Below are 14896 nucleotides of genomic sequence, written 5' to 3'. Positions count from 1 at the left end.
CACTCACATCACTTGTAAAAGAGTTTTCAAAACTGGCACCCCCCCTCTCCAAACACTGAAAAAGCTACCAGTCCTCAGTATCACAACTCAAACTCCACATAAGTTTTTTTTAGGTGAGCCAGTGCTGCAGCAAGCAGGACCTTGCACAAATCTTCCAAACTCTTAAAAAGCATCGATATTACCTCCAGAAAGTAGAATGACCCACACTCAGCAAAGACAGCACCAGACCTAATAAGGTAACTTGCTTTTCTTCCAGCCATACCTGCTCTATGTGCATATTCTCCAGGAGTGCGCTGTGATGCTTTAAGACAGGTAAAGTATCATCTTCTTCTTCTTCATAGTAACTGCAAACACTCTTGCGCCGTTTTGCTTCTTCTACAGTAATGATCTGAGGCGAGAGAACAAGGGTCCAAACTGAAAAACAGCTCTTATTCTGTCAGTCCTTCACTGAAGCAAATTAATTAAACAACATGCTCATTTTCTGTCATACTGCATGAAACAAAACCACTGTATAGAATGGTTACATCCAGCACAGGCAACCTTAGTAAGGAAATTCTCAAATGGCAAGGTACGAGACAGCACGGCTAGCATGGTCAGAACGTCTTCACACCCCAGGGACCACCCACTACTGTGGGGTCCTTTGGGATTAATAAACACAGAGGTGAGCAGGTGACGGCACGTGGTCAGTCTCAGACATACTTAGCCCCAAGTCAGAAGGCTAAAGTGCACCGACTTCGAAGGCACACTACACACATCTTCTCCTTGTGGGAATCTAAATGAGGACACAAACTTCTTTGTTTTCTCATGCAGCTACTTGAAAATATTGATTATTTTCTCAGGTGCTAATGCATGAGAATATAAAAAAGTTTAAAATTTCACTTCCCTTTTTTTCCCAAACGACCAGCTTTTTCCTGTGTTTTTTTTTTTTTCCTTTTGTACACACAAGCTCAAACAGAAGCAATATAGCAAAGAGCTACAAACATAAATCAACTTTAACAGATATTTTGCGGTTATATCATGCCGGAAATGTACTGAGTAAAAATCCCAGCATCCAGTTTTTGCAAGTTTTTTAAAATACTCATTTTCGGAATAGTCAAGGTCTTTATAACATTCTTTGTTGAAAATAATCAACTATTAGAAAAATTTTATTTACTCATTTTCTTAAGAATTCATGTGGAGAACACATGATAATATTTTAAAAGGTCAGTCAATATTTACACTTCTCAGGTGTGAATCCGAATACTTGTGAAACAGAAGCACAGGCTTCTCTCCCACAACTAGAGGTAGGCCACACATGATCTTTTCCTATAAAGCTGAAAACAAAACGAGAAGGCAAGTCCATACGTTTAACCCCCCAGTCCGTAGAAGTACACAGCAGCCTACAACGTGCTGAGAGAGACGGGGACACACTCTGAGCCACTTGCAGCCTGGGCAGGCCACAGGTGCCAAAACGGGGCCTGGGCAAGAGGGAAAGCTGCTGATCCTCCTCCAGTGCACCTCACGGGGCTGCAGGCGAGGTGAGACGAGGCACGCTGCACACAGCCGTGGGGTTTTGGCTGGGTTTAGGGCCCGGTGCCACCATGGCAAACAGGAAGCAGCAGCAAGGGCTCAGCGATGGGGCTGACGAGAAAAAAAAGGGGAAGGAAGGAGCCTTAGCTAGAAAACAACTGGGAACCCTTAAATCACCTTCCTTCCACGATCTTGTTACCACAGCAGTTATCTTGGAATAGGAACCTCAAAATGTGGCTGAGGAGCACTCTGCGGGGCTTCCACATACCTTCCTACTAACACTGTTTCTAAACATCTTTCACTGCACCCAAGGATTAAACTTGCACAACCCCCCCCCACGCCTTCGCCACCGCTGCTGGAACTTGCAGGAGCTGCCAACTGCCAAAAACGCCCGGAGGCCTTACGCACACCTGCCCTGTGGAGTGGGAGAAGGAAATGTAGCGGACAAACCCCAGGCGCAGGTTTAGCCACACCACAAAGCACAGAGGGGGCTTTCCAGTAGGACCAGGACTTGTGAGGAGCTCGCTGTGGGGAGGACGAAGCCCTGGTTCTGCCAGCCACGCCGAGCAGCTCCAGTGGCACGAGAGCGACACCTCCACTGTGCTCGCTCCATCCAGCCCGTGTTCATCCACCGGTGCCCCAACATCCACGTCAGGGGTTCGGAAAAGAGGACAAAACCCAGCCTGCACGATTAAAGTTAGGTGCCCCCGGGGAAGCCAGGCAGCGCTGGTATTTCTGCCCGTGGTGCTGGAAGAGCCGTGCAGCCGCACCCTGACCCTCCAGCCCAGGCTCAGCCAGTCCTGGGCCCTTCAGAGACGGGAGGGAACCCTCTGTTAGAGCATTTCTCACATGGCCAATTTCACTGAAGGCTTGCACTGCAAAATTAGGCCAACTTAAAACAAACAAGCAAAGAAACCAACCACCACAAAACAATCCCCCCTCCTCAAACTGTTAAAGGAAAATGGGTTTTTCTGCTTTTAGCCCTGTTCTTTCTCCACCTCATGAATGTTTCTTCTTCCCTCCTAATCTCCCGGGCCATTATTAGTTTTAAATTGAATATATATATTTTTTCATTTTAAATCAGAAGTACCTAAACTCCTCTTACAAAGACTGTTCTCTAGGCTTCCTGGTGGCTGGGGGGTGGCGCATCACAGTAAATCAACAGCAACAGGTACCTGTGGGAAAATGCAACCAAACTTATAGATACTGGCAACCACAGAACTATTAACTCAGTTGTAAACTGCAATCCAACTCCAAATACACACAAAGCTCTCTCTTCCCTGCAGATGCCTGTTTAGTCTCTAAATGCAGCTCTTTTCACTGTAACTGAAGCACACATTTGCAGCAACTTCACACTCAAGAGCTGCAAAAAGAGTGAGATGCAAAATCAGGTATTTACAGACCACGCAAAAGCGAATGAAAAGAATCAACAACTACAGAAACTGGATCGACAGCATCTTTTAAAGATTTTATGGGAAGGAGAAAGCAAGCTACCTGAGGCAGAAATAGTCTGTGTAAAGTTCATCTGAGAACAGCGTATGTTTTTTACTAGGATAGAAGTGCTGGAGCAGATCCATGCTGTTTAAATAGGGACATAGTTCAACATACCTTCACTGAAGGTTCCTCCTGGTCAGGTCTAGCACAGTAAAGAATTTGAATATTCAGTGACATTTGTTGCCTTTTCATCATCTACCAGTTTATTTTGCAGTGTCTACTGTACTTCTGTGCTTCAGCGGCAAGAGCTCCTGCCCACGAGTATGACAGACAGCCACTGCCCATGACACACTTTGATAAAATTGCTTATATGCTTCTCTACAGTCACACTTTCTGTTTCCCCAAAAGGGAGAGTGAAAGTATCACAGTAATCGTGCCCAAATTTGGGCTTTCACCAGGGATTTCCTGGCAGTCCTACGTTGAATTTGTAAAGCCTGAATATATTACAAACAAAAGAGACACACCTTAAAACGATTTCCAGCCAATTCTTCCCCCAATACATATTTAAATAAAACAATGAGAGACAGGCTCCCGGTGCAGCTGGATCCCTCCCACATTTGTTCTTTGGATCATTAGTCCTTCCCCTTCATTTTGAATTTAAGGACATACAAATAGCAACCGATGAGTGAAATCAAATGTAATATATGACTGCACTCAGCTCTGAACAAAACAAGGACTGAAGTCTTTTTTTTCTCCATCCTGCAGTTCACAAAGCACCATCAAGAAACCACAAAACTGTAAAAATAAAAGCTATTTAGGATCAGAGATGCTGCTGCTACATTTCGAATGACAAGCTCCATTCCTGAGTTCTGTTTTTTTAGCATCCTTTGAAAACAGAAATGCTTAAAAAACAGGGCAGTAGAATTTTTTGAACAAGTTTAAGACTAATAATCAGATCACTTTAAAAATCACCATCAAGCTACTTCCCATTTAGGGAATTATATGTATTTTTTAACTTATCACACATTTGTAGCACAGCAAGTGCTTCAGGGTTCATAAATATCATTAGAAAAACATACACAAGCTTATTTTCCCTAGAAACTAGATTTTATATGCATGAGAAACAGACAGGTAGCAAACACATGCACACCAAGTAGTTAAAACTGACAGCAAAAGCTCCCAGATGAAAAAGCCAAAGTCTGAGTATAAAACCTATCCATCTTACAGCTAACATTTAAACTTCCGTGGGCACCTAAGAAGCAAGGGTCTGGTCTAACAACAACATCACACACCAATCCACTTCAAGGAGCACCAAGTTGTTGGTGTTCAAACTGTGCTGGTGTTCACATGCATGTATGCTTTTTGGACAATTTATTAGTAGCATATAAATACAGTATGAATTTAGCAACACAGACAACATGTGTCTGTATAGCTTTGCAAATGGCTAACATAACATAACCAAAATATTTACATAACTTCTACTAGTTGCAAGCCAGAAAACTGTTAGCTGTTTGCCTGCCATTTCTGGGGAGAGAAGAAAGGATTACTGAAGGAATATGAGTACATTTGTGAGACAGCTGCCTTGAGAAGGCTTCTACCAGAAGCAACAAACATTATAAAGAAACATCATAAAATCATTAAGAGAGCAAGTGTTGAGATTTTTAACAGGATGCACACTTGATACAAACATGCTTCACGGAAAGCACTCACCTCCCAGCTTTTAGTAGTTGGCTCACTGAAGAAGTTGTCTATCATATCAAGCTCTTCCTTTTCTACCACAACAAAACCTTGCTCTTTGGCATCCTTCCCATATATTTCTGGTGACCACTGAACAAAAAATGTGTACAGGTGATCCACCCTGTAAACAGAAAAGGAGAAAACAACCACTTTTCAGTAATCCATGAACCATGTACTGTCACGTAGTACAGAGATGTCGCCCAAGGACAAAAGGGGACAGCCATACACACAGGATACCCACATACTTCCACCCTCGCAAACCACACAAAGCAATAGCTCCTTCTACCTAACAGCCTGAAGCACTTCAAGGTTTCTCTGCTTTCTCTCCCTGCAATATATTTTTCTTTCTTTTGCTATAAACACAACCAAAGCATCATTGAAAGACTAAGTAGCTAAGACTAAGCCAGTCCCCTACAACTCATATTAAGAAGTCCACTGGTTTAGTACTAGATCATGCTCACAAAAGTTAAATCCAGAAAAAGAATCACTTTAATAGTTTGACCTTCCACATAAAACAAGCCATAAAGTATCATCAATAAAGTCTACACCACATTTCTAGCTGTCCTCTAAAACTTACAGACGCTAACCGCACCACAATTCTTCATTCTGTTATCATAAGGAAAACGAGCCGTTACTGACAGCTTGGTTAATGATATAATGCCAGCAGGGTATGCGTTTTCATAAATGTAGTCAGGTCTCAGTTACTTTCTTTAAAGAGATGTTCTCTGACAACATCCATAATGAATAGTGAACAAATTATAAAGAAACCATTTATTTATTGTATTCCTTTATTCCAACAAATAGTACTGAAGATCAAAATCAAAATGAACATAAGCAAGTCCAAATGGGAATACGTTAGTGGATCCACTGTACAAGAAGTTGAATCGAATCAGCGAAATCAAATGCTAATTAAAGAGGGCAGACATAAAGACAGCAAGTACTTTTGACACTGGATTTTTCTTCACTTATTCACCAGAAAGATTCTCCTGGCAATTCCCTGGTCAATAACAAAACAAGTAAAATCTTAGAGAATCCCAGACACTTTCCTATCACATTTCATGTTACTTGGATTTATAGGATATGCACAAACAATACGAGTAATCTTAAAACACCATTTTAAAACTGTTGGATGCTGTTCACAAATATAATTTCAGGTATTTTTACAATTAAGTCTATATTTTTTGTTCTACACTCCTACCAGTAAGGGCTAGAGTCTGACATCAGTTTTAACTGCAGAACCGATAGTCCTAAAATGGTTGCCTGCTCATGATGGCTACATTAATTCCTAGTAAAAGGGATATCTGGGGGCTTGACTCACTTTGGCTTCAACAGATTTTATGCCCAATTCCACTACCCTCAAAGAATAAAGGATCGACTTTGCTGCCTCATGTCCTCCTAACCACAAAAAAAAAAGGAACAAATCAGCATTGCCATCGGCTTTTTCTCTTCCCCTTTAAACATTCAGAAATGCTTCTGTGGTGCCTGGCTACTAGATGTCCTCTCCTGAATTTAAATTTTTGTTATCAAATAAGAACTGTACCCATGAAACATTTGTAAGACACCCAAGCACACACAGCTGCAGTATGTGAACACCTAGTACTAGTTTCTCAGGCATCAAGAGCCTCCCTTCACCAAGAACAAGCAACATGGCTAACGCTGGTATACAACGCCAAAATTTCAGCTGCTGTTCGTAACTCTGCACAACACACACAAATGAGAGCGCTCAAGGTAGCAACGCACAAGCAATCAGCCTTCTGGATCGCTCCGGCCGGTAACTGCCTGGAAGAGGCTAAAGGAGGCTCTCGCTCCCCACTGTCAGGGGTTCCCCCACTTCCTAAGAAGCCGCGTGACTGCTTACGAACTTGCATAGATCTAACATTAGTGAAATATGGAACATTTCTGAAAGCTGTATGATCTAATTTTAGTTAAGATCTTTTCCTCTAATTGCAGTTTTCCCACATCCATAGCTGACACAGCATGCCCCATTCCTCTTTGTCATCCTGCTCTTTCTGAAGCATCTGCGGAGAAAGCAATCTTCTCAGTAACTAATTTGAGTTTTAACAGAAAAGGGCATTTAACTTGAGCACTGTGTATTTCACGTGCAGTAATCCTACTCTGGAAAGTTAGCTACTTAATTCCTACAAACACTAACATGAGAGCAATAAAACTAGTGGCTGCTGTTGCCTTGCTAAGACTGGAAAGCATGCTCATGCAGGTGGATGTAGGAGAGCAGCATTCATTCTCCCATCACAGAATCACAGAACAAATTTAGGCAGTAAGGCACTTCTGGAGAGCACCTAGTCCAATTTCTGTTTGAAGTAGAGCTAATTTCCAAGTTAGTGCAGCTTGCTCAGTCTTGTCCTTCTGCATTTTTGAAAATCTCCAACAGAGTTTGCACAGCCTCTCCACGCACCCTGCTCCATGCATAACCAATGCCATGTTGTTTTTTTTCCTCTTACGTCTAATTTCCCCTGATGCATGCAGCACCTGCAAAAGGCCTTCTTCATTTTTATTTTAAATTTTAAACCAGGTACCCAAAAGAAGAGGGGCATAGCCACTTTCCCCAAGCTGCTTACTGTGCTCTTCCTTATGTGAGCCAGCCTTCATTACTGCAAAGAGCCATGCTGACTTATGCTGAGCTTGCTCTCAGCTTCCCCAGCTCCTTTTCTGCAGAGCTGCTCCCAGGCCACCCGTCCCCAGACTGCATCACTGCAGGGGCTGCCCCACCCCAGGTGTATAGCTTTGCATTTGCCTTCTCTGAATTTCCTGACACTTCTGTCAGCACGTTCTGCCTCCTTGTTGAGGTCCCTCTGACTGGCAGCCCTGCTCTCCGGTGTATGAACACATCCCAGATTTAGTGTCATCCCCCCCAAATGACAAGGATGTGTTCTATCCCATTGTCCACACCCTAGATGAAGACATCGAACAGTATCAATCCCCGAGGAATACCACTTGCACCTGGCTGCCACTTTGACTACCTATTGACTTTCTGAGCCCCGCAGTCCAGTTTTTCATCTACCTTGTCACCTACCTGTCCAGACAACATTTTTTCAAATTTGGCTGTGAGAATACTCTAGGAGATTAAGTTCACTAACACCCCCCTTTGCACTTTCCTTGTTCACAGAGCTCCCCATCTCATGACAGAAAAAGCTATCTGGTTGGGAAAGCACAATTTCCCTCTGGTAAATCTACAACAGCTGTCCCTTGCCCTCCACGTGCCTGGAAATGGCTTCCACAAGGACTTGCTCCATAATCTTCCCAGGGACTGTGGTGAAGATGACTGGCCTGTGTTCCCAAAGGTTCTTGATTTTTCAGAAGATGGTTGCAGCATTTGTCTTCCTAGTTATTAAGGTCCTCTCCCAATTATCATTACCTTTCAGAGGAAGACAGAAAGCAGCCCTGTAATAACATCAGCCAGCTGCCTCAGTACACTCAGAAGATTTCCTGTCAGGGCCCATGGACCTGTACATGCTCAGTTTCTCTAAGTACTCTATAACTCAGTTTTCCTCTACCATGGGCGGATGCTAAATAAATCCAGACTCTCTAGATTTAAGAAGCAGCAACACAAAATGAGAAATAGCTAATTGGACAAGGGAGGTTGTTCTGAAATGGGATGCAGAGCATCCCTTCTGTGTTAATAAAACTGTAACATTATGTTAGGCTGGTATTTCCAAGCTACCAAATGGCAAAAAAAAAAAAAAAGCCACTGCTTGGGAAACTCTCTTACAGCCAACCTGAGAGCTGCAAAGAAATGTATCCTAGATCCCAGTAGCTGTTCTGGTGATCACATGCTTACGAGCGTGTCATGTACTAACAAGAAAAACCAATAAAACAAAGTGCTTGGAAAGGCCCAAGATCAGAAACCTGAAGTTAATCACTCCAGAAAGAAATTATTCAAAAGCAAAAAGATGATAATGAGAAACATTCAAAAAAATACCTAGGAGATGCAAATCAAAAATGAAAGATGGAATACTGTTTAAAAAAAGAAAAAAAAAGGGGGGGAACACCCTTGCCACAGACAGTTTGGTAGCAAAGTGAAGGTGCTTACAAATATACCCATAGTAATGTACATACAGGGGGAACAAAAACATAAAACAAGTTTACAGTGAAGGTTATAAATTCAGTAGAAAACTCATCCTGTAAAGAACATAACTTAAAAATCATGACAGCAAAGTCAGAGTTATTATTTTTAAGCACTTTGTGAGCAACCTGAATCCTAAAAATTGTATTTGCTGTGCTCATTAATGAAAGAGCACATTACCAACAGTCATCTGAAAGAGACAAATTACTCAATACATATTTTGATTTTATATTTGAGCAACCACCACGTGAAATTTCTCAGTAACGGTGATGATGAAATACTTTATGTTCCTATAGTAGCTATGAACTATATTAAAGAGTAAAGAGAAGATATTGCTTTTTTTTTTTTTTTTTAAAGAATTATCCCTATGCATGCAGTCTATGCTTAAGAGTTTTAAGAGAGCTGGGAATCAAGTCTGGGTAGGTGATGCTAATTTTTGATAAAACTTAAAATACTGGGCCAGCTCTAAAAGTTTGGGAGAAAACTAGCGTTGGGTAAACACTGTGCAAGAACAACAGTAATGAAAGAGATAACTATTGCAACCATAGTGTCCTAATTATAATGGAACAGCTGAAATATCCCTTGATTAAACAGAATGGGAATCTCAAAACTAATTCAAAAACTAATTGTTTAAATGAGATTTTTTTGTTTAAATGTTTTCCTGACAGAGATTTGACATGTAGCAATACCATGTGCTTAGGCTTCCATAAAATATCTGATATGACATCAAATGATGATTTAATCCATAAAAGTAGAACAACACAGGAAATATAAGTTAGTGACTTCAAGTAAATCACAAGTGCTGCTGACAGACAAAGATTTCCAGCAGTGGATGTGTGTTAAGATCACATCTTCATCCCCAAATGAACATCTGAAATCATTACAGGTAAGTGCCTAAATTGTTTTAAAAAATCTCCAGATGTGGAGACTGATGACCTCTGTTATAGGAAGGGCTTTTCCCTTGGGGACAAAGAGGCGCACCTCTACCAGAACTTTGTAACACTCAGCAAACTCTTTCTCTGCTTTATTTCTCTCCTGTGCTGATCAGGCGATGCCACAGAGCACCAGAGCCAGCAGCGTAACATGCTTGAGCTGTGGGGAGCTCCCAGGGAGGGACCCCTAATGTGATCTACTCCAGTGCTTCAGTAGCCTCACTATTAGAAGGACCAAAAAAAATAATATAAAATCAAATTAATAAAAATGCTGGTCCTGATTTTTATTATTTTCATATAACAGGTAGCTCAGAAATGGCATTTTAGCCATTCTAAATAAATCAAGAAAATTTCTACTCAAAGAGACTTTTCACATCAGAACAGATTGTTTTTCCTGCTGCTGGAATTGCAGTCCAAAACAAAACAAAATTCAATTTGTTTCTTACCAAAAGAAAGTGTAAACAGCTCAATATTCTTCAATCAGAAAAATATTCTCCCTGAAAAAAGTCTGGCAGAAACAATACAATTATTGCTGATAAAATCAGTATAAGACAAAAGCTTGGTGGAGTATTTATGCCACTGCACTGTTTAGTAGACTGGGCACAATCAGGTATGTATGTCAATGCAGCCAAGCACAGGAGGATATATTTAATAACCAAAAGCAGAGGGCATGCTTGCAGGATGGGTGCTTTGTCTTTGGCAGAATGACCCTGGGATAATGGTTCTGAATTCTGGAGCAGAAGCTCTGCATTAACACACTGATGGCAATACTTTGTGCAATCCTTGAATGTACAAACAAAGCAAGGTTACGTGGAAAAGAATGAGATTGTGTTGGTTTGGTATCTGACACTTGGGTGAGAACTGCTGGAATACTCTGCTAGCAGTACTGGATTCAGGAGTCCTGCAGGTGTCCTAGCCTAGACAAAGAGCCACAAACCAACAGCAAAAAGTTACATAGTTTACAGGAGCAATACCCTGGTGATAGCCTACATTAAGAGGAACTGAATCCTGGTAATAGATACAACCACATCCAGGAACCAGAAGCCAGAAAAAGTAGGTACACAGAGCACTGAAAAAGAACATTTTTTAAATGGCAGAGGCAATTATCAATAAAATGTATTAATCAACTTGTCAAGCTACTGTTGATTCCTGAGAGGGAACTGTAAATGATTTTTCTTCTAAAAGACGTACTTCAATTCAGGACTTTCCAAAGTGACATCATCACCACCATAATATGACAACATCTGACTTCTCTGGGGTAGAGGCAAAGAAGTTTTCCATAAATGAATGATTTCAGGTAATTAACGGGTGAGAAGGGTTGTGTATCCTGATGGTACATGTACAAGGGCTCCAAGTCCACTAGCAGCTCCTGGCCTCAAAACACAGAACGGCTGAGGTTGGAAGGGACCCCTGGAGGCCATCTGTTAGACTCCTGATAAATAAGATATCAAAGTACTACTTTGTGGTAGACTACAAGGTATCAAGTACTACTATACTTATACAAGGATAATTCAAAAGGAGTCTAAATCTAAGCTTTATGCTACCTATTCCTCTCCATTAACCAGGGCACAGAAGAGTTACTTCACCATCAGGATCTTTTTAATCAACGCTTTATGCAAATCTCTGTGTAAATGCATGGAAAGCATCATGCAAGTATTGACTGTAGGTAGTTATGCTGTAAGTTCTTCAAGATCTCACCTTCAATCGTATTAAATTCAATGTTTTATGCGCTAGATATGAAGAAGAGTCACAACAAAGCAAAATCATACTCTACCAAAAGAAACAAACTTTAAAATCAAAAAACAAAACAAACAACAACAACAAAAAAAAACAAACCTCACCCGACTCCCCAAAACCAAACCAAAAATCAATGGGGAGGAGGCTAAGACTGAAAAAAAGAAGCAAGGCTCAAACTCTGCTGTTTTTCCTCTTTGAGAATCCTGCCTGCTCTCACAAAAAGTAACTTCCAAGAAAGTGGATGCCCTCTCAGCAGCATGATTTTAATGCGATGCATTTTAAATCAACACAAAATAATATATATTCATTAACCAAATTATGTCTGCTAAATTTATATTATAGATAACCAACAAATTTACTTCTTGACTGAGGAACTTGTCAACGCTAAAGTGAGGAAATTATTTGCTAGGATACACGTTTGTAAAGAAGAATTCTGCATTAGAGCATCTCTGTCCCAGCACAAGGCATCCTCCTCTGCAACAGCTTGAGGAAGTCTGTGAGTGACATAACTACTCACCTACTGCTACTCAAAATCCACAAAGTTAGAAAAAGTCTACATTCCATCTCAATATCCTTAAGCACAAAACCACAGAGCGCACACAGACTCACCCTCTGATACTGTAAGCTACACCCATTGCAAGGCTTCTCAGCAAAAGACTCGATCTTTTCATTACTGTCCAAAACCTTGAGTGCCTCTCTGCTCAGACGAACAGTTACCCTGATGAGAAGCTGCCTGAGACCGGGCGATCCTTATATAGGACAACAGCGATGTCCATCTCCCCCATTACGTGCTAAGACAAATGCCTCTGTGATTAAGCAAAGCTACACAGAGCAGCCCCAGAGTCGCTGATTAACTCAGCTGCGCTGCTCGGGGTCATCAGTGTCGCTGGGCCACCCGCAGCACCCTGTGAAGTCACGTATACCGAGAGAAGAACTAGAAGAACTTATTAACGCCCTTTATAAAGAAAATCGGCCAGCACTTTTCCCTGTGTAGAGGGAAAAAAAAAAAAAAAAAAAAAAAAAACTTTTAAAAGGAGGGTGTCCCTCATCCCCCACTCACTCCCCAACATTGCAGCTTTACCGAAGCCTGCCAAGGGCACAAAAGCAGCAGGCTGTTTGCACGCGGAACGGCAACTCTGCTGGGAGCAGCAGATTACAGGGCTCAGGGTGAAAATGAAGTCATTTTGGCAATTGGTTACCAAAGCTGTTTCAACAGCAAACAGTAATAAGTCACAGAAAAATACAGTTAAATGACCTTATAGCGGCCTTCCAGTGCCTAAAGGGGGCCTACAGGAAAGCCGGGGAGGGACTCTTTCGCAGGGGGTGTAGGGACAGGACAAGGAGTAATGGCTTTAAACTAAAAGAGGGGAGATTTAGATTGTGCCCATGAGGGTGGTGAGGCCCTGGCACAGGTTGCCCAGAGAAGCTGTGGATGCCCCATCCCTGGAGGTGTTCAAGGCCAGGCTGGATGGGGCTTTGAGCAGCCTGCTCTGGTGGGAGGTGTCCCTGCCCATGGCAGGGGGTTGGAACTGGATGATCTTTAAGGTCCCTTCCAACCCAAACCATTCTGTGATTTTGTGATTCAACTTACACAGTGATTATAGACGTGCACACTAATTTCTTCACAACCTCACTTTTTTTGTTTATTGATGGAAACATGAAGATGCTGCATAAGCTACAGTGACAGCAAGTATTTTATTTACGCTGCTTTATGGCCAATGAGACGAGAGGTATTTTTGATATTTTCCTACATAACTTACTAAATTTAAACATATTTTGAATGCAGATTATATTTATTTTGATATGTTGCATCAAAAATACATTGCAGAGCTATCCCAAATAGCGTATTGTCCGTGACCTTCTCAAGATGCAAAACCAGTGATCACATATCTTGTAATACGAGTACCAAGCAATCCCATCAGTGAGCAGGAAACTACACAGTTTGCTTTCAGATATGTCTGAGACTTCAAAGAAAACACCCACTTGTTAGGCAAATAAATATCTTGCATTAAAATGGTGGAGTGGGTCTCAAGTTTAATTTTTGCCCCGGGTTCTGTGCAACCTTTTACACACCCACGTGGTGTTTAAACAGGCATGTGTGAACATCACCGGAATGACCCAATCTTGCAACATGCACCACCATTTTGATAAAGATCCAAACAGCGGATGTGACAGCCAAGATTTGCCTCGTCAGCCAACGTGACCAAACACTGCAATAGCTCACTTCAGAAATTAATTTTACTGTTCTAAAAACTGAAGCATAAACCAATTATCAGTGCTCAAGTTTGTGTATTAGTTAGATCCCCCCGCTAAGAATAAATTTTCTGCTTTTAAAACAACAGGTACAGAAGCTACTTTCCCACTTTGTTTAACAGATTTAGCTGTTACACAGAACAATGGTCAGAGACGACCTCAGTCCCGGTAGCTTTATTCAACACCAGACACGCTATCTCCAAAGCAATAACTGACCTTGTGTTGTGTTGCAGCATCACTCTAACCCCTTGAAGTCTTTACGCATACACCAAACCAGAATTTTCTGAACCCATACTTTTGCAATCCCTGAGAAGCCAAGGACCGGCTTCAGCAGATAACAAGCAAACCAAAAGCTACCTGCAGCTACACTCCTGATGGCCACATTCCAGCTGGTTTAAACCTCTCCCCCTCCTCCCGTGTCAGCAGCTTCCACACTACTGGTCTGCTTAAAACACTCATTTCTAAAATATATGAAATAAACATTAACTTCACACATATACTACAAATTTGAAAATAAATACTCTGATTTTTTTTTAAAAAGATAAAAACGAACTGCATCTTAAAGACACACCACTGAAATTTATCACAGATTCAGATTCTTCCTTTCTAGTATCTATTCACACAAAGTGTGATCACTAATTTCTGTATTTTGGTTCATCAGCAGAGATGAGAGTTGCTCTTGCTGCCTTCTAGCAAGAGAAAGACCAGGGATGTGATTCCTCACAGCCAGGGAAAATTCCTGTGTGATTTATGTGGAAAAATCACAGGCCTTACTTTTTTTTTTTCTATAGTACTACTCTTTATACATATATACCTAAGGGCACAGACCATTTAAGCAGATTTTATCGCAAAGGGATGTGTGTTTTTTTTTTGTTTGTTTTCATGGGCACGAAGTCAGAAGCAGCCACACCCATTCAGTTAGAAGCATCTCCCTTTTCCACTTCTTGTCCTTTGCTCATGTGAGGTACCTATTTTTAACAATGACACCTTCGTGGATTCCTTGGCACTTTTGCAACCGCTCCACCTTTCCCTCACTTCCTACACTATGCCCAAAACCCAGATGATTCCCCAGTGCTTTTATCATGAGCTAGCAACACGTATATCACCCTTTTCATCTTCCATGTGACACTTACTGCCTTCTTCTTTCCCTCTGGAAAGTATAACTGGACCAGCAAGAAACATTCCTTTCTCTCTCTGGCACGCAATAAAACGG

At 41.5% G+C, this 14896-nt stretch overlaps 1 protein-coding gene across 11 annotated transcripts in view; it reads right to left on the bottom strand.

Moving 5' to 3' along the window:
- NCOA7 (nuclear receptor coactivator 7) overlaps window positions 1-14896 on the bottom strand; it is an 89989-nt gene that overhangs the window by 4895 nt on the left and 70198 nt on the right. For 10 of the 11 annotated variants that reach the window (XM_035538556.2, XM_035538567.2, XM_035538564.2 and 7 more), the window contains exons 11-12: window positions 4654-4801; window positions 263-388 (exon numbers count right to left, since the gene is read on the bottom strand). In XM_035538556.2, coding sequence (XP_035394449.1) covers window positions 263-388; window positions 4654-4801 — 274 coding nt within the window. Of the gene's footprint in view, window positions 1-262; window positions 389-3117; window positions 3332-4653; window positions 4802-14896 lie in introns of those variants that run through there. The other variant, XM_035538569.2, reaches the window with a different exon arrangement.

This window comes from Cygnus atratus, chromosome 3 (assembly GCF_013377495.2).
Source record: "Cygnus atratus isolate AKBS03 ecotype Queensland, Australia chromosome 3, CAtr_DNAZoo_HiC_assembly, whole genome shotgun sequence".
Classification (NCBI taxonomy): Eukaryota; Metazoa; Chordata; class Aves; order Anseriformes; family Anatidae; genus Cygnus; species Cygnus atratus.
Note: the sequence above shows the minus strand (reverse complement) of the source record. Positions and strands in the feature narration are given on the sequence as shown.